This window comes from Hippopotamus amphibius, chromosome X (assembly GCF_030028045.1).
Source record: "Hippopotamus amphibius kiboko isolate mHipAmp2 chromosome X, mHipAmp2.hap2, whole genome shotgun sequence".
NCBI classification, from domain to species: Eukaryota; Metazoa; Chordata; class Mammalia; order Artiodactyla; family Hippopotamidae; genus Hippopotamus; species Hippopotamus amphibius.
The window spans coordinates 17,475,596-17,494,562 of NC_080203.1; the positions used below are offsets into that span (position 1 = coordinate 17,475,596).

The 18,967-nt window shown below is 47.9% G+C and overlaps 1 protein-coding gene across 4 annotated transcripts in view; it reads right to left on the minus strand.

The window, feature by feature from the left end:
- Positions 1-700: 700 nt before the first annotated feature.
- Positions 701-18,967, minus strand: part of FHL1 (four and a half LIM domains 1) — a 56,893-nt gene continuing 38,626 nt past the window's right edge. Inside the window, exons 1-7 of one of the 4 annotated variants that reach the window (XM_057718620.1) lie at positions 12,556-12,673; positions 5,056-5,237; positions 4,762-4,936; positions 3,983-4,152; positions 3,347-3,533; positions 2,578-2,777; positions 701-2,222 (exon numbers count right to left, since the gene is read on the minus strand). In XM_057718620.1, coding sequence (XP_057574603.1) covers positions 2,139-2,222; positions 2,578-2,777; positions 3,347-3,533; positions 3,983-4,152; positions 4,762-4,936; positions 5,056-5,237; positions 12,556-12,577 — 1,020 coding nt within the window. In that variant the 5' untranslated portion in view covers positions 12,578-12,673 and the 3' untranslated portion in view covers positions 701-2,138. Of the gene's footprint in view, positions 2,223-2,577; positions 2,778-3,346; positions 3,534-3,982; positions 4,153-4,761; positions 4,937-5,055; positions 5,238-12,555; positions 12,922-18,967 lie in introns of those variants that run through there. The other 3 variants (XM_057718617.1, XM_057718618.1, XM_057718619.1) reach the window with 3 other exon arrangements.

Here is an 18,967-nt window from a genome sequence, read left to right on the forward strand (position 1 = left end):
CTCTCCTCCCGCCTCTGCCTGTAGCTGAAACGTCCTTTCACTGGGTGCCCCTATGGCCTGGGGACCGTTCCACCTGAGGAGCCTGCAGCAGACACCTGTCACCGGGCCTCTTGCACCATCCTGAAATGACCACATGGCATGGGCAGGTTGGACGCCCCAAGAACCTGGGCCTCGGGGGTGTGTGGCCGTGATCTAGAAGCTACCTCCACCTCTGCCTACACTGCCCCCACCCCTGAGATACAGGGGCCCCGATGAGCAGCCTCAAGGGGGAGAGCCTCCTGAAGGGCCAACGGTGGAGGAGCGGCAGTTGAGGGCACAGGCAGTGTTCGCCGCGGCTCGGGGCTCCCGAGGGCACAGGGAGAGGGCAGCCAACACAACAGGGACGGGATGACTTCACGATGGCACACGTCAGCTGCTGTGCCCTTACCACCCCCAACCCCCTGGCCAATGGAAATCAATGTGCTCTTTTTAAGGGATACGCACATCTGGGAAATGTTATTTTGGGTCAGAGTGGGGTTTTCTGTTATCGTTTTAAACTGGATCCAAGTGCCGTTATAGGTCTGTTTTATCTTGTTTATAATTCATGCAATTGCACTGAAGTGAGCGTGTCCTTGAAGGAAGGAAAAGTGATTTAGGTTCTGGATCAGCAGTATCAGCTTAGAACAATTCCAGCGGACAAAATTAGAAGTCAGGAGGCAAGTTATTTATATGCTGCTTTATTTCTGTAAGGATACACTGAACCGTTAGATGCTCAGAACTAAGGACAAAATGCAGAAATGGGGCGTCGGCTTCTCTAAGCGCTCCTACGAGACTGTTAATATGTGTTGTCATTACACGTGTACTCTTGATGTCGTCTCATTATACTATGTGATATAAGAGCGTAGCTAGAATACTGTCGGTACGTGATCCTGCATCTCAGGTAAGCACTACGTGGAAATCCACTTCTGCCTGCGGGGACAGTGCCCTCCGCACTCCCCCAGAGAGCCAGCTAAGCTCTTGAGGAACAGGCCTCAATCACAAGAGAAGGGACTTGGGCCTGTTTAACACACGGACACAGCAGACAAGTGCTATGTTACAAGGGATTCCACTCGGCACTGTTGGGAAATGTCACATCTGTATGATGACAGTCCTGGTGCCTGCTCACCTACCCCTCTCGAGTCTTATGGTTACTTCTGTAGGATGAATTTCAAAGCTGCAGGAACGTCTGAGGGGCTAAAATATTTTCATGCAAGTCTCCAAACCCATAAACTATGTTGCTATCAATTAAAACAAAAATATTATTAATTAAAAAAAGGATAAAGGACAGCTGGGTTAGTTTTGTTAAGCTTCCAGAAGTATTTGCTGTGATGACGTTCTTCTGAAACAGGCTCGTTTTCTCAGAGCTGCCTACACTTTCCAAATCACCTGCACGTTCCATGCTTGCAAGTAGGAACGCTCAGAAAACACGCCACACGGGGAATCAAACGTTAGTACAGGGAAAAGGTCAGTTGAGAATTACAGCTAAATTCAAATGTTAAATTTCTGGAAATTCGTATTAGTCATTTGAAAGCACAGAAGAACAGAAGGAAGATTTTGATGAGGAAGTTACACCATGCATCGCGGTAAGTTCTTTCTGCTCACAGAACAGGGTGAGCAGCTGAGTTGGAGCAGCCGCTGCAACTCTCGTGTGTCATGTGACGACACGGTGGGTCCCAGCTGAGCCACAAGGGGCATCTCAGTGGGGGCTTTCTCTCTTAGGCGTCTTGCTTACATCACTAAGCAGCTACATGGTCAGCACTTTTCTGCTCTATGATAAACATGCAGAAGAGTCAATCTAGCTAAGTGTTCATTTGCTAATTGCAGCTATGGAGAAATTAACTTCGCTGCAGGGTTGCTTTTTGCTAAATCCTAATATGATCACTGTGTGCCCTTACTTGAGTAATAACTGTAAAATGGGAGAAAAGACAGAAGGAGCAACTCTGAAGAGGTGAAAGGCCTCTCCTGCCCTACGGGTGGTGCCGGGCAGAGGGCGAGGACACAAGGAACAAGACTCAAATTGCATTCTACAGGACAGGAGCCCCTGTCACTTTACAGCTTTTTGGCACAGTCGGGGCAATACACTTGCTCCTGGTGGAAAACAAAGCGCTTGTTGGCCAGATTCACGGAGCATTTTTTGCAGTGGAAGCAGTAGTCGTGCCAGGATTGTCCTTCATAGGCCACCACACTGGAGCCTTTACCAAACCCTGTGGAGGAAACAGAAGCAAACAAAAGCGACAGCTGAGTGGACACAGGTGGCAGCCAGGCCGCCGCCTTGCCCGTTCACGGAGCCAACAAGCACGCGGGCAGCATCCGTGCGGCGCCCGGCCCCCCCGCTCCACCACGCACTGGCCCCCGCACCGCCGGGACCTGCGACGATGCCAGAGCTCCGCCGAGGGCCCCCTGCTCTCCAGAACCCACATCCCCTGCCACCACCATCGCCCTGTGACTGACGCGCACCGACCTCCCAGCACAACCAGTTTCTTTGATTTAGGTCAGGGCCATGGCATCAAAGTGGCCACCAGGAGGCAAACTTGGGCTGTTTGTAGGGTGTGCACTTACCGGGCCTCGAGGAGCTGCTAAGCTTCGATTTTTTCTATAAAGAACCACCACCCACGAGGGACAAGTCCTCTCTCCACCCGGATGCCTGCCCCGGAGGTTGGCGCTGGGAAACAGGGTGAGAGGCAAGCGTTTCCCGTGGCACACTGGGGGCTTCCTAGCTTTAGAGACTGGGTGGCTCACTCTTGACACAGTCCTTTTCCCTGAGGATGGCAAAAGTCTTCTCAAATGTACATTTCAAGGCTCCCCGGGAGATGGGAAAATTGGAGGCGGGGGAGAGGGCCCAGGGCACGTGGACCGCGGCCGCGAGATGAGGAATGAAGTGATTGGCTCGGCTCCTGATCGCAAGAGAACTGCCCGCCGGCACCTCTGAGCTAGCCTTCCGCTACGGGGTGTTCGCATGCCAGCTTCTCGCTCTCCAGCCTCCCCCCCTCCCTCTCCCCCACCCCAGCCCACCCTGCTCCTCTCCCCCCACCCCTCCCTCCAGCATCCCCCGCGCAGTGCCTGCCCGTGGCCGTGGGTCTCAGGCTCGTGTGATCTCCGGCAGCAGCGTTAGTTAGTCGGCAGTAGTCAGAAGTGTTCTGTGTTGCAAAGGCTAACCTGGCCCTGGGGGAGAATCCAAACTATTTGGGGGCCTTCGGGACCACAATGGCAGGGGGAGAGGGCATTCTCTGGGGCCTTTGTGGATGAAACCGACGACGTAGGAAAATGAGAGATGGTTACCATGCGCAAAACCTAGCCTGGCAGACTTAGCAAGGACTCTTTAGCCTACCAGTGATGGGGTTCTTGCATCCAGCACACTTCTTGGCCACAAAGTTCTTGTAGCAATCCACGCAGTAATACTGGTCCTCCACAGCGGTGAAACGCTGCCCAGCCAGCTTCTTAGAGCAGGTAACACACACAAAGCACTCGGCATGCCAGGGCTGATCCTGGTAAGTGATTCCTCCAGATGTGATGGCCTAGACCAGGGAGTGTAGCACCGGATTCAGATTCAACAACCATTTTGTTGAATGCCTACTACGTGCCAGGCACTGTGCTGGGCGCTCTGGTCTACAATATCTCATTGAATCGCCACAACGGCCATGGGAGGCAGGTGCTATTATTATCCCCCAGTTACAGATGAAGACACTGAGGCTCGGAGAAGGCGAGCCCCTGTGCGAGGTTACTACACAGCAACTGGGTGGAGGAGGCCGACCTCCAGAGCCAGTGTGCCCACGGACAGCCTGCTTTGGCCTGGGCACTGCTTTCTACTACCACAGTCTCCTCATCTGTAAAACGAGAATAATAATTCCTACATCGCAGGGCTGTCATGAGGATGGAATGGGATAGTGTGTGTGCAAACTGTGCTCTGCAAACTGTCAAACGCTTCTAGAAACAATGGTCACTGCTCAACTCCCTTGACACGTACCTTGTTGCACTTCACGCAGTGCTTGGCAAACTTGGTCTCGTGGCAAGTCATGCAGTAGAAGTCCTCCCCTTTAGGGAAGAAGCTTCCTGTCCCGATGACTTGCTTGCAGTTGCTGCAGGTGAAGCAGTCTTTGTGCCAGACAGTGCCCTTGTACTCCACGTTCTGATCTCCTGCGGGGGGAAGCGAGGGGGTAGCCGCACTGACAGTGCTCTGCAGGGGGCTGCATCCGCTTGGCGCCGCCCTGGGCCCTCCAGAGGGGAGGGAATGCAGGCCCTGCAGTTTTTGGCCTCACGCTTCCATTCACCTACCGTGAGGGGTTCTCTACCGCAACCTCCGTGTGGTCGTGCCAACCCAGACTGTCAGGGAGGGGGCTCCCACCATAGTGATTTAGGGTCAGATGCCTGAATCCCCGCTCCCCCACCCCCATGGCCTTCGTGGACTCAGAGATTCAATGGGGGACTACATGACCCAGAATTACACCCTAAGGAAGAAGCATGCTTCGATCACTTACTATCCCAAGTGAGAAAATGCTACATACTTTCCACTTCCTTCTCTTGCCACAGACAGTTCTCTCCAGTGTTCTTTAGTTGCCGAGTGTGTGCGTGTGTGCGAGCATATATGTGTACACATATATACGGGTATATATATGCGTGCATATATACGCTGAACTCCAGCAGCAGCTCCCAGCAGCACCAGCCCCATCACCACAAGCAACCCCACACCATGTCCGCCCTCAGGGCCTCCTCCCTGGCTGCCCCGGGGCTGAGTGTGGCCGGTACCTGCCACGATCGGCTTGAAGCAGCCCTTGCACTTGGGGGAGTCCTCCCGAGTGGTGCACTTGTTGCACAGGATCTTGTTGTCCTTGGCCACGAAGGTCTCATTGGCCAAGGGGTGGAGGCACTTGGCGCAGCGGAAGCAGGTGTCGTGCCAGTAGCGGTTCTTGTAGTGCACCTCCTGGGGACCGAGCAGGGGGCCGGGCGCTGTGAGCAGGGCCTCCTGGTCCCTCACACCGACCCAGAGCCCGAGCAGAAGGGCCAGCACCCTGTCCGCGTCCCCCCGCCCCCCGCTGCTACCTTGGAGTCGGCGCCGATGGGCTTGCGGCACTCCACACACGTGTTGGCACAGAACTTGTCGAAGCACTTGAGGCAGCAGTGGTGGCCATCCTTCTGCACATACTTCTTTCCCTGCAGGGAGTCCCTGCAGTAGTGGCAATCGAACTTCTCAGCCATCGTGCCCACCTTATAGCTGGAGGGACCTGCGGGGGATGAACAGGCGGGACAAATGACCCTCAGGAAGGCTGGAGTGCGGCCCAAGGGGCTCCGGGGAGGCCGCCATGGGACCCAGGCGACAGGCACTTCACCGTGACTCCTGCGACGAAAGCGCCCTGCAGTGAGTACCTGGGGCCCCAGGAGAAAGCCCTCCTGGGCCATCCCACCGCAGTGCTGCCTCACAGAGGACACTGGGAGAGGGGGACAGGGGTTCTGGTGAGCACGGGGCCCCTGAGCGGTGGGGTGAGCGAGGGCAGGCAGGAGACGCGAGGCCGGTCTACACCAAAGAACACACTGCTCTGGCCTGAGTCTGCAGGTGGCAGCTCGTGGGCTCCCCGTTCACAAGGGGGGTGGCCCGGCTGGCAGGGAGGGAGGTGCCCAGACCCTCACTAGAGACCAAACCAGGAACCCCCACCCACAACTCTCTCAGCAGGGAAAGCATCGTCTGGAGGCCTCCCTCTTCTCCTAGCTACAAAATTCAGTTCATCTGAACAGAAACTTACTGCTGACTCTGGACCACGCTAGGCACGTAAGCAATGCTTATTCATTTATTTTAAATATCTGCATTTATTTTCAATCTGCCAGAGCACTTTTTAATCCCTGAAAAGATTCTAAAAAATTATTTCCAAGACAGTTTACTGACTTTTGAGGCCCAAGCAGTCAGACAAGAGAGGACTTATTTAAATGGCACTCTCCACGCGAACCGGCCAATTTTTTAGCTGTGAACTATTTGTCACAGTGACGCTCAGTTTTGTGACACACCAAAACCAAATCCCCCTTTGTTCAAGCAACTGAGGATCAACATAGTCAACGAACTACACAATTTAGGACATTTGCTGTTTTTAAAATCACAATTTTAAAGTATAATCTGGGGGAAAATGACTTTTAAAAGGTGTTAAGCTGATTATTCCAAGAACCCCTTCCATTGCCTTCATGTGAACAACTCCCCCGCCCACCCCCCCCCCAGCCCCCCATAATCACAGGCGCCTTTTAAAAAGCACTCTGTTAATCCTGCCACCAAAGTGGTACCAAATGTGAGCTTCTATTAGCTCCCAACTTCTGAAAGCATATGCTAATTTCTTCCTCTCTCCCTGAGAAAGAAACTTACTTGGGTAAATAGACAGCAATTATTTAATTTGCCTAGGAAACACGAAAACAGAGACTATTTTCTCCCACTACTCACAAACATGGTTATTATGTGAGCGAACATCCCAGGAGTAATTTACAGAGAAAGAAGGTGGGGAAAGAAACAGCAGTTGCCCGGTACTCACCGCAGCTCTTCCACCAAGTGCACAGCCCCAGACTCCCACTTTGGGTCCCATTCCCAGTTGTTTTTTTTTTTATACAAACACATGTCCAAGTTGTTTGGATCCTGTTGCCGCAGGCAACCAAATAGCAGAGTGAGCTAAGGAAACCACACCCTGTGTCTGAGCACCGCTGTGCTGGGCGACAGCGGTGAACTCTCACTCAGAACCAGCCTCCAGACAAGGGCGGGCAAGCAGCAACCTCCCAGCCCCTGCAGGCCCATCAGCTCCTGCTCCCCCAGACAGACCCTCCTCTCCAGACACCTGATGACTAAGCCAAGGAGTGACATTCCTGTGTGAAGACAGGTGCTTGGGATAGTTGTATCACAGTTCAGAGATTTACTGAGACCAGAGAATGGTTCTTACCAGCACTTTTCCCCCAAAAGAAAATCGGGGTGTTCCCTTACATAACTGGGTTAGAAAGGAAAAGTAGGGATTTCCCTGGTGGTCCAGTGGTTAGGACTCCACGCTTCCAATGCACGGGGCATGGGTTCAATCCCTGATCAGGGAACTATGATCCCACATGCTGCACAGTGCAGCCAAAAAAAAAAAAATTAAAAATAGAAAGGAAAAGTAAAGCCATGATGAAACCAGGGTCTATCTCCTCGAACTACGCACTGTTTACTGAAGGCAGTTTTTAAACTGTCTTTAGCCCCCGTGTACACAGGAAAGAGCACCTGTCACAGGGATAGAATATTGAAAATCACTCTCCTTAATTCATTCTTGTTGGCCTTCCACATATCACATAAAATCCTTGTCTTATTAGCTTTTCCATATTGAAATTGTGCACTCAACAAAGATTTACTTTCCTGTTAAGAGCTGTGTGGAGAAACCAAATAAATCTCTGGTAACAGTAAGTGCCAGGAAATTAAATTATCAGTGGCTCCTAAATGCCTTTTGGCAGGAAATCAGAATTTGTAAGATTAGACAGCGCTGGCTTCCTGCGTGGCTAGTAACCATGGCAGGTTTAGTCCTTCAGAGACCATCTTCTAGGACCACATTTGAAAATCCCTCCTTCTCTCTTACCAAAGTCTGAACCCTACTCATTCTAATATCACTCTCTTTTGGTGTCATTCAAAGAAGAAGTGGATTCTAAATATTTCTATACTAGAGTACCATACAGAGACCCACCTAAGGGCTGGGTCAATCTCGTGGGATTTCTGAATCCTAGCTTTATGGTAAAAATACAAGTAACCATATCATACAAAACAACAAACTACCAGAAAACACAGGGAATTCTATTTAGAGGTTTTAGAGAGAAGGAAAACCATTATGGTTCATAGTACCAGAGAGATCTTACCTGCCAAGCCTTTCCCACCTTAAAACCACATACTTTCAAACCATGATTTTACCAATGCCAAGTTCTTCAATGGTTATTTTCACAGTTCTAGAACACGACTGGCTCAGAGTTTCTAGGCATCCAGACGATGAACTAATCCATGGCTCAGCAATGAACATGGCAGAACCAGAGTGTGTTGAAAATGGAGTCAATGAATCTGTTCACCACTTTATCACCTACAGTACAGGGTTGTAAACCAAGCAGAAGGAAAATTAAGTGAATCAACCCCCGGGTTAATGGTACCGCTAAGGAAAGTCCCACCACTTGGCGTTTTTGAGTCCTAGCTGTAGGCATTATTATTTTTTCTTTCTGTAATATGAAAAGCCCCGGGTCATCTCATATTCCCCACCACTGTATACTTAAACCCAGAGAGTCTGTATCCAGATGGAGTGACAGATTTCAAAGGCCATACCCTTTTAGAACAGATTTCCGGAGCTGACTCGAGCCTTTTTCATGTGTGTGGAAACACTTATTTGTCAAGATAAAACAGGCACTTCGAGGAATGCAGGCTTTATTGCCTAATAAGTAAACAGGCTGGAAATACTTAAAGCATGTTAACAATGTCGATGTCAAATACATGAACTTTTGGTACTTTTTGCAATAAATCCAATTAAGTGGAACTCTGGGCAACCTGAATGAGCTTACCTCGTGTTTTTCTAACCTTATGATTATTTGGTCCAAAACTATTTCAAACCTTCCCGCGGTGTACCTAGGAGGAAGTTGGAGTAATACATTCCTGCTGATGAGATAGTTAACCACATCAGAACTCTGCATAAAACATGAACTGTGTGCACCAGAGCAAAATATTTTGTTACTACTTATCTTCAAAGAGATTAACAACTCTAAGAAAACGGCTTATAAATGACAGCTCTGAGACAGACAGAGGTTCCTAAAAGATAGCTAATACTCTGATTTAGGGGCTCCACCAAATGAGCCACAGTTAAGCTCTGACTTCATGAGGAGAGAAAAGCTTTATGCTTTCCTTTCTTTCCCTATTGTTAGAAATAAAAGAATAGAGAAAAAAATGAAGATGGCATTTTTACCTCCTCTTTGGGGCTCTCTTTAATCTCACTGAATGACATATACTTAGGAGTTTATCTCTTAGGGACTATTTTACCCCTTAGCAGTTTTGTAAGTACGTGAGATACGCAACCTTTTCACCTTCCAAAACTTCCAGATCTGTCTGCCTTGACCTACTGCTGTTATCTGGGAAAGGGCGTCATCAATCGTGAGATCAAACACTGGATGCTTATCAGTAGGACACTACTTCCCTTCCTGTGTGTCTTCGTCCAGGACATGCTTGCCCCAGGGGAGCTCTCTGATTAACGTTACCTCACAGTGTGGCCCTCGCCCCTGTGTCCTAGTGAGGCTCCTCTATCACAGGAAAGTTTGCAAGTACACACTGGGAGCCCCGGGGACCTGATTCAGGGCTTTGGATATGTGGGTCCCACAGTTCATGCCTGCGGACTGACAGGTGGAGGTTAAGTGATCACCATCAAGCTTCTAAAACCTCTTTTATTAGAAGCATTTTGTAACAAAGATTTGTTTTAGAAAATCAGTGGGCAGCTCCTGTGACCCTAAGGTGCTGAGGTCTGACAGTCCTTTATAGACTTAGCCAGTTGGAATACAGTTGGAAATGTGTCAAGTTTTAGGTATTTATTCCAAAATGGTAGCCTGACTTTCTCGTTATGCCTGCTTCAAAAGACACATCATTCTTCACTTAATAAACAAGCTTCCTCTTTCAGAAAATTCCTGAACTACATCCAACATGCTGAAAGGGGCCTATATCAACCTCAGTATCTCAATAAAAAGTTTTGGCTTTTGACTTAATCATGTACACATACAAGAAATATAACGTCGCGTTTTTTTTGGTTTGTTGTTTTCTTTTTTTACTATAAACCCCTCATTACAGAAGATCCAATTCGTATTTAATAATCTTGCTTCTGTTTTTTATGTATTCTCTCATGGATTTCTTGCTAATCTTCATTTTTCCCCTCCTACCAAAGTAGCTCAAAATAAGAATAGTTAGGGAAAAAGTGAATATCATGACTAGCTAGCATTTTTCTATGTGCTTTCTCTGAGTGGTATAATGTACCGTATAAACAATGAACAGCAACTCAAATGGGAAAAAATGCAGGTTATTTCTGGTCTGTTAATTGCTAAGTCCAACATACCAGGACGTTAGTCACTCCACATATAAATACTGGCTCCTAAAAAAAAAGGGGTATATTGCTTTCCTGAGAACATTTAACAGATGCAGCGAAGGCTTTGCTGATGGCAGGGAGGCCTGTGCAGCAGCCACACCTGCACACCTGGAGGCGCCGCCCCACATGGGGAATAAACACCGACACAGCCTCGACGCGGTGGGGCTCACGAGGCACCCCTGAAAAGTGGGCTTTTAGAGAATTTCACAGAAACTTAGAAAGTGGTTTTTCCCTGACAGATAGACCATGTACAGAAGGCTTCCATGTTATTAGCAACTTTGCAGGTACGCTGCGCTTAGGAAAATGCCTGCCAAAACTCTCCTTTAGCTGGCTGGTCACAGAAAACCCGGTTTAGATGACACCCGGGATCGGGAGGGCTGCATAGAAATGATCAGACGAAACATTACGTGCCCCTGAACTTCCCCTGGGTGGATCCTATCCCAGAGCCACTCTGTCCTCACACAGGGCTTTTCTGAACGTCGCACACGATACGTGCAGCACATTCTGCCTCTCGCACCGGAGAGGAAGGGCTTCTGACCTGGCAGCCAAAACAACATGTGTTTTCAGTTTTTCTAGTTGTGGCAAAGTGGCAGGCAGTCGTTTGGTGGTCATTAAAAGTACAAAATGTTCAGTTTCACCCTCGACCAAGGCTTCTGACTACCACTTTTCTGTTATTTCAGGAAGCTATTCCACTGGGTTTGCTCCCCTTGCCCACTGTTCCCGTCACATCCCTGCCCGGAGAGGATGCTGGGTGACGCTGGGTGATTTCACTGTCCTCCCACCCACCTCGTCCTCAACCTGAAAGGCCAAAGGGTAAAGGAATGAAATCTGCAGAATTTTGCAGATGGCAAGTGTTCAATAACAAAAGGATCAATTCTTGTCCTTGAAACCTCCTCTCAGTATGTGGATGTTGCCTAAAACTGGATTCTGACCAATCCAATTATGGGAGCCTCTATTTTGTCCACAGAAAATCCATTTCAGGGCACTGTGGGGCTTCTTTCTGTCACCACTTCTTTCTCAACTGCTTTCATGGACCTATGAACCTAATGCGACGCAAGATGATAGTTCCTGATTTTGAAAATCATCTAGAAGGTGTCAGTAATTTGTCTTCTCACAGTTATAGCCTCCAGATTTATTATAAGAATAATGTCAGGATTTGGTGCGGTTTAAAAACCCAAGGTTGGGTGTGTTATAAATATGTCACCTTTGATATACATTCCCCTATTCTGTCATTTACTTAGCAAATAAAATGGGGAGTTATTCTACCAGTTAACATGCATTCAAGGTCCACTGGAACAACTGCTACAGCTGACTAGTTTGTCTACACCCAGAGAATGTGTATGTTGGCCGATAACCACAATCTCAGGCGTGTGCTGCCATGTTTGTAAAATGGCTCCTGGGGGGTGGGGAGAAAAACAGACAGCTCTTGAACACTTGGGAACAAGGAAGACATTGCCCACTGATTCATTAAAGCAGTGCATTCCATTACGGCATATTTGTTTTAAAACACCAAAAGAAAAGTTTTTGAAAGTATTTCCATTGTTTAAATACTGACAGGCAAAAAAAAAAAAAATACTGACAGGCAGTTATAAGTTCTCAAAATTAATCTCCCGTTAATCTGAAAGCTGGGAGATGGGACAAAGTGCCTGGTTGCTAAGAAAGGGGACTGTTAATTAGGCAAAGCGCAACAGAGCCATGGCGACATTCCTGGCTTCACAGGAGAGAGAGGCAGCAGACTGTCTCCAGAGAACTGAGCTTTCTGGGGAAACTGGCCGTCCTTTAGTCCTTCAGCCCCTATCCCACGGGAGTCTTGTTCATGGCCAAAGGGCTTCCTCAATGTCAGGAACACTCTCACAGTAATGATAGTCTAGAGATTCCGAAGCTTTGCCCCTGTTTCCGATCAGAACAATTAATAACCTACGTGTGGTATCAAAAGTATCACAGCTATTTCTTCAGGAAGACTAAAAACATAGCTCAGAAAAGGAGAAGATATGGTTAAGTCAGTATGGACTTCCTTAGTTATAAATCTCCATATTCCATTGACCTTTTTTCTAAACACTTCAAATTCGATGTATAGCACTGTCAAGATGAAAATTTGTATCTTATAAATAACAAAATAAATAACAAAAAAATTGCTAAAAACAACAAAGAAAACCTCCTTCCTCACACAATCTCTTTCATCTTCATAAAGATGTCCTGGAAAATGTACAATATAGTAGTATGTTTACACATTAAAAAAATAAGCCAAACTGCTGATGTTACTTGAATAAGAATGATCTTTTGTCTTGGAAACAGCACTGGAAAAAGGCAAGCACAGAAGAGAGACAAGCTATGACTTCGGTACTATTTAGACAAGACTAAAATCATTTCATCGAAAAGTATATTATAGACAAATGATAAGATTCGGTGCCCAAATAAAACTGTGCTTGCTAGAAGATAAAGAATATGAAGCTTTTACCTGAGTGTCTATGGGAAGCCATGGCTCAGAGACCAAGTTCAGGAGCAGCACCTAGACCAGTCTTCTCTCGAGCCCAGCTGATAAGGCTGTGGCTCAGTTGTGAACATACATTTAAGGGGAAGAGGCTAACACAAAAATAACCAAGAGCAGATGGCCCACCCCTCCCCAGAGATCACAACCTTAATCCCACTAGAAAATTCTTAACCATTTTAGGTGATCCAAGGGAGAAGAATAGGACCCAGTAAAAATACCAAACACTACATATAAATACCTGCGGGGCTACTCAGCATCCAAATTAGCTCCAGAGCCAGAGAGGCCACATAGAAAGTGATCCCTGTACCGGAATAAAATTTGGACTCGGCCCTGGCATACCTTAACGCTGAGCCACCCTCATTAATCCACTTTATATGCCTAAAGAGCTACATTTGGTCCTCTGAAGAATTCATTTTTGTGCTGTTAATGATAAAAGTCACTATAAGAGACAGACTTATGTTACCAGTGTAATTAAAAGAGATTAGACACTATGAATGTACAGATCAAGAGCGTTATCTCTGTCCTACTTGGTCTACACCAGGGATCAGCAAGAATACTGGACACAGCAATTCTAGCCACGTATCTCCTTAGTGTCAAAGCAGGGCAGGAGGGAGAGACATACCCGCCTATACCCGCTATGTGCACCAAGGAAGAGACACTGTCCTACAAACAAAATCTCTTGCTTTTCACTGTCAGGAACAACAAATGTAAAAATATGGACGAAAACATGGCGCCCTAACATGTAACAGCTCAACAGGCCATCCGCTGGCCGGAGGCTGCTGATGGAGATGGAGCTCTAGGAGGAGCCGAGTGCATGAGGATGGCCTCTGAGTCCCTCCCCAACTCCTGTCCCTTCTCCAGCCTCATCCCTGCCCCTCTCACCCTCACACCTTGCTGGCCCCCGCACCCTCCAAACACGCCCCACCTCAGGGTCCCGGCAGCCATTCTCCCAGCACAGAGCCTCTCACGGCTGCTCCTCTGCTTCCTTCAAGGCCTTGCTCTGAGTCACTGTTTCAGTGCCATCATCTTTGGCCACCCTGTTTGAAATCGCAACCATGCTCCCCACCCCCACTCTCCCTACCACCTTCCCCAATTTGTTTCCTATGAAACTGTATGTTGAAAAAAATGAATCAAAAGATGTGGAAAGGGGTAATCAAGTCACATATAAAACTGAAACACAGTACCACCTGGAACCCTAAAAGTGGCTTCAGCCATTGAACTTCAAGGAAAGGAGACAACCTTCGCTCTGGGTCAGGCCATGTCTCGTCCAGCACTTGTCACTGGTTTCACCCTATTCACACATCTCCCCCGCAGGCTTAGGGCCGGGGTCATGCTTTACTTGGCTTCCTGTTCCCAGAACTAGCAGGTAAGCGATACACGCTTCACGATGAATGACTCAATGAGCTTCACAGTTCTTATGCTCTTCAAACGGTTAATGAAAGTTACTCTAGAAGACAGCTTTAAACCATCAGTAACTTGTAGTTAGCTGGAAAATGATATAACAATAAAATCCTGGATGTTACAGGCAGATTTATTACGTTGATGTCAAAAAAAAAAAAAAAACACCCACAAAGGCCTGGGAAAAGAAGGGAAGTGACACTGCGCTCCCGCCACGCCTCCACAGCCCCTTTCTTATCTCGGCTGATTGCGTTCTGGCAGGGAGACTGGCCACTCCGAACAACGCCGCGCCCCTAAAACAAATTCAGACTTTTCACCCAGAGGAAATGCTCTTATTTCATTAGATGATAAATTTTAACGAACCCTAAATTTTCAATTTTAATGAGGTGTATTTTTAGGTAGAGCTAAGGTATTTTTAAACGCCCCTCTCACCGTGCTATGAATAATAAGCTTAGTGCACTGAAGGCCCTCCTCTAGGAAGTGAAAGATGGAAACAGAATGTGGACAGACCAAGAGCCATAAAAAATGAGCAAATTAACCTAAATCTCTTTTGCCTGAAACACAAGAAAAAACACAAAAACAAGAGAACTGCTTTCTGGCCACTCATTAATTAGTCAACTCAGACAAGCCAGTGTGAGCTGGGGGCTTGGGCGACAGCAACAGCATTTATTCCACAGTTTACACCAACCAGGTGAACTCTGCCTTCCTAAGAACTTCATGAGGTATGACCACCACCTGCTCTGACATCTGTCCCCACTGCCCATGTCCTCAAGTCACAAAGCTCAACAGAGAAGGCTCTTTGCCAGGGGAGAATCAATTTCTCAGTAAGAAGAGTGGGTGGGGTTTAGTGGTTCAGAAACCTTGACAGTTACTCAGCAGACACCCAAACGGTCACTGGTTTCATCAGCATCTGAGCCACCTTCGTTACACATTAACAGCACAATGTGTACCAACATCCTTAATAATCACTGCACTGTTTACAAAGCCCCTTCACGTGCTGTTGGCGGAGCTGGCTGGTGTTTGATGAACAAATCTCTGTAGTGTCTGAAGGCCACATTTCAGGCCTTGCAGCCTGTCCTGCTCTAGCAAACACTGGGATGACTTTTCAGTGAGTGTTGAGCATCACAACTCCCAAACCCCTTCTCACATGAGAACCCCTGAGAAACATTTACTTCACACGCTTGCCTTCCAACCACTCTGCATTCACATTTAACCTACGTTTGGCTCCACCTGTAGATACTACCACCCCATCCATTCGTTGATTTTATAAGAGCACTTACTGAACACGTCCTACTGTGCAGTGCAAGATATTTTGCTGGTCACAAAGAATAAGAGACAGTCCTTCCTTTGTAGTGTACCAAGATCAATATACAGATGACCAGCATGCAAGTGGCCCAGCACAGTGAGTACGTCAAGACAGATGGAAAAGTGGTGTCGAGATTTATTACAGGCAGAGATCACATCGGGTTTGGGAAATCGGACAAGACTAGATGGCTGTGATGATACATGCCCTGGTCCCTGAAGAATGGGGGAGACTGTAGCACACAGAGAAGGGCAGGGGGCATTCCAAGAAAAGGTACAGTGTAAGCAAAGGTATGAGAAGAGCAGGGCCTGCTCCAGAGGTGGGACACAGCCCAGTGGCGGCGGGAGTGCAGGACCAAGAAGCAGTGGCACATACAGCCACACAAGAGGGGAAAGCACAGCTCGGAGGGCCTCTCTGCCCTGTGCAAAGGGAGTGTGAGGCGGGGAGGGAGTCTGGCAGGGAATGGCAGCTGTCCCGCCGAGATGTCACGGAAAGGATGGCTTAGGTATCTCAGAAGAGGAAGAGCCGCGACCCCTCTGAGGTGGTGATTCTGGGTGATCAGGGAAGCGATGGGGCACTTGGGAGGCAGAGCTGGCGTGGGGAAGAGTGGCACTGTATTTTGGGCTTTATAATGAGGTTCTTCTGAGATGTCAACAACTAAGCCCCTTTAATAGTATCCAAGTTGTCAAGCTGAGAGAGAAATAGAGATGAGGGTGAGGTTCCAGTAGAATCATGTTTGTGGGGATTCTTGCCCTGCAATCGAACCTCAGAATCCCTACCTCACAAACACCACGGGGAGGATCAAACTTCCAAAGTTCAAAGGGGCGCAACCTAAGAGTCAAACACGACAAATTCAGTGACCCAGTTGGCCCACACCTTGGGACTTCACTCGTGGCTTGGCTCGTGGTCACCCTTCTCCCTTTACTGTAGTTTTCTTTTACCAAAGAATTCTGAAAACTTACTCAGGTTTACTTGCTGGCCGTGAGTCATGGCCAGAAGCAAGAGGCTGATAACAACCTGGAATGGAGTCTTTGTGGCTGTATCAGTGGTTTCATCTCCGTTTTTCTCTTCCATTCTTCTCCTTCTCCCCATGCCTACTACTAACACGTTAACGCACAGCAAGTTTTTTCTCAATATAACTTGTCAGGCTCCCCGGTCCCTCCACCAACAATGTTCCCGAGTGACTCCAACTGTGAGATTAAGGCACCTAGTCACGCACCGAGACACGGTGTGATTCAATGTCGAGCTCTCCAGAGTATTTCTTGTCCTGTGTGTTCTTGCCAGAAACAAGCCTAGGACAACTTCTGCCCTCTCATGTTCCTGTCAATCTTCAGGGTGGGAAGAGCACTTTTTCTTACTGAGTAGCCAGATTTTGCAAAGTCACTGCTCAAGTGTCACAACTCGGGGTCACAACCAGTTAAAGAATAAAGCGAGGGGACCTCCCGAGCCACATGAGGAGTGATTATATCAGGTAAGACCCAAATGAAAGCAAACTCGGAATTCTTCCTCCCCAAAGGGCCCCCGAATCTCAGAGGGAAGGACAGGGTGGCTATGAAGGGGGAAGACCTGTTACAAATGAGATAGAATGCATCAAAGAAAAGACCCTGGAAACAGCCAAGCACCTTGGAAATGCTAATTCACTCCAGTGAAGGGCTGTTCATTTCACAATTCACCAGGGCTTAGAAAGTTTCTGTGGAAAACTCAGAGATTAAGCATTTAAACACATGCCATGGCCTCTGCCATTTGATTGTTGAAAATGTCATTCCATGATTAGTAACAGTTCTAAATATCTCCTGTCCCCAAAGTCTGCCCCTTCCTATACTGTTCCTAGACTCTCGCCAAGATGTAGGAACTATCCCAACCACATCCCAGAGCTATGTTTGTGGGCTTCTGACCAGAAATCACCATCAGGACAATGAACAGATGACTTTCAAAGGTAGCCACTATGATGATCTCAGATTTTAAAATATATATTTGAAGTGGCACTTAAAAGAAGAAATAAAGAAAAAGTGATAAAAGAAACAGAAACCAGAGTTTTAGAAGGAAATATGTCATACAAATAATTTCAGATCAGAGGAAAACGAGTATTTCATGAAACCGAGAAGCTCGTAGGGATAAATCTTTGTCATATTTTAGGTGTTAAAAAATTCTCTTCCAGTCTATTTCTACCACCCACTTGTGATATATCTGTTTTATTTCCATGTTGCCATGTGCCATGACTCAAAACACCCTTTCAATCATGCTAAGTCCTGGCATTCACCAAGCCCACCTGCTATGGACATTTCAAGCCTCTGATAGATGCCTGAGAGCTAAACATTCCATGACCCTAGTCTATAGTTCAGCCAGCTGATTAATATCCATAACAGGAAAGAACACCAAATCAAATCAGCTTCCATCTCCTTACTCTTAATTCTGCTACCTGGGACCGACTGCCTTGACCAGGGGTGTGATTATAATACCTCACAAGCCCTGCTTCGTGAGATCTCAACGAGTAACATACAACCTGTCTTCATGCACCAAAGCACTGGAATCACTACATCCCCTCATTACGCACTGGTGCTTTCAACTCCCAAACAGGGGAAAGCCCCAGAACTCAAGGGAGAGGTTGGAAACACTCAAGAGTAGTTCTGTGCTATTGGTCACAGTGCACAGAAGTGGGTGTGGGAGCACAGGGGGAGGAAAGTTATGAAGCCATGATCTGGGTGTCACTCAGGAAGTCTAGATTTTGTCAGACAATAGGGTTGACAGCAGGGCCAATCGGGTTTCTGGAGGATTGAAAGCCTCGCCTCACTGGGTCCCCATGTGCCAAGTTTCCCTGAGGGCCATTATTTGTCTGCCTGATCCAGGAGGGCGCTGGTCCACGGTGACTCATGTCTGAGAGAGCAAACATGAAGAACTTTCTGCGGAAAGAGCTATTCTGTTGGCGAGGACAGGCACTACTATGGGAAAACTCAGTGGCAAGATGGAGTAAAGGCCAGTGTGCCCTGCTGTGTGCAGCCCTGTCAGCCTGTGCATGGTGAGGACACGGCACAGCAGCAGGGGCTCCACCTTCGTCAAGACCGCATGATGACAGGGTCGGAAATGACCTCAGAGACTGTCTAGCCCAACCACCTCATCTTACAGATGGGAAAACTAAGGCCCAGAGACTGGGGGGGGGGGGGTACGGGACACAGACACTTCCTCACTGCATTAGCAGCAGCTCCAGGTCTGGAACCTGGGTGTTGGGCCCCCCAGGGCACTGCTCCACGCACCACATCATGCTGCTCCCAGCAAGCGCTCTATTCACGACACCAGAAAACCGGCGCGCAGGTTGATGCTAAATGGGGGTCGCAGTCCCTTGATTTCTTTTTTTCTTAAGAACTTTCATTGAGATACAACTGACATACAGTAAACTGCATGTGTAAAGTGTACAGCTTGATATTTTTTTCTTATTAGTAATGCATATATGGCATTCCCGATCTCCCAATGCATCCCCCCACCCCACCTGCCCCCCAGTCCCGTGACTCCTAATAATCATCAGCAGAGGCTGGGTGCCTGAGTCACCAACACTGAGACTAAGGGACAGCTCTGTGATCTGTGGATGGAACACCCTGCAGGCTCTCTCATGCTACAGCAAGGGTCTAGTCACAGTGACCGTACACTTCAGCCAAGCTAAGTGGGAAGCAGCAGCTGATATGG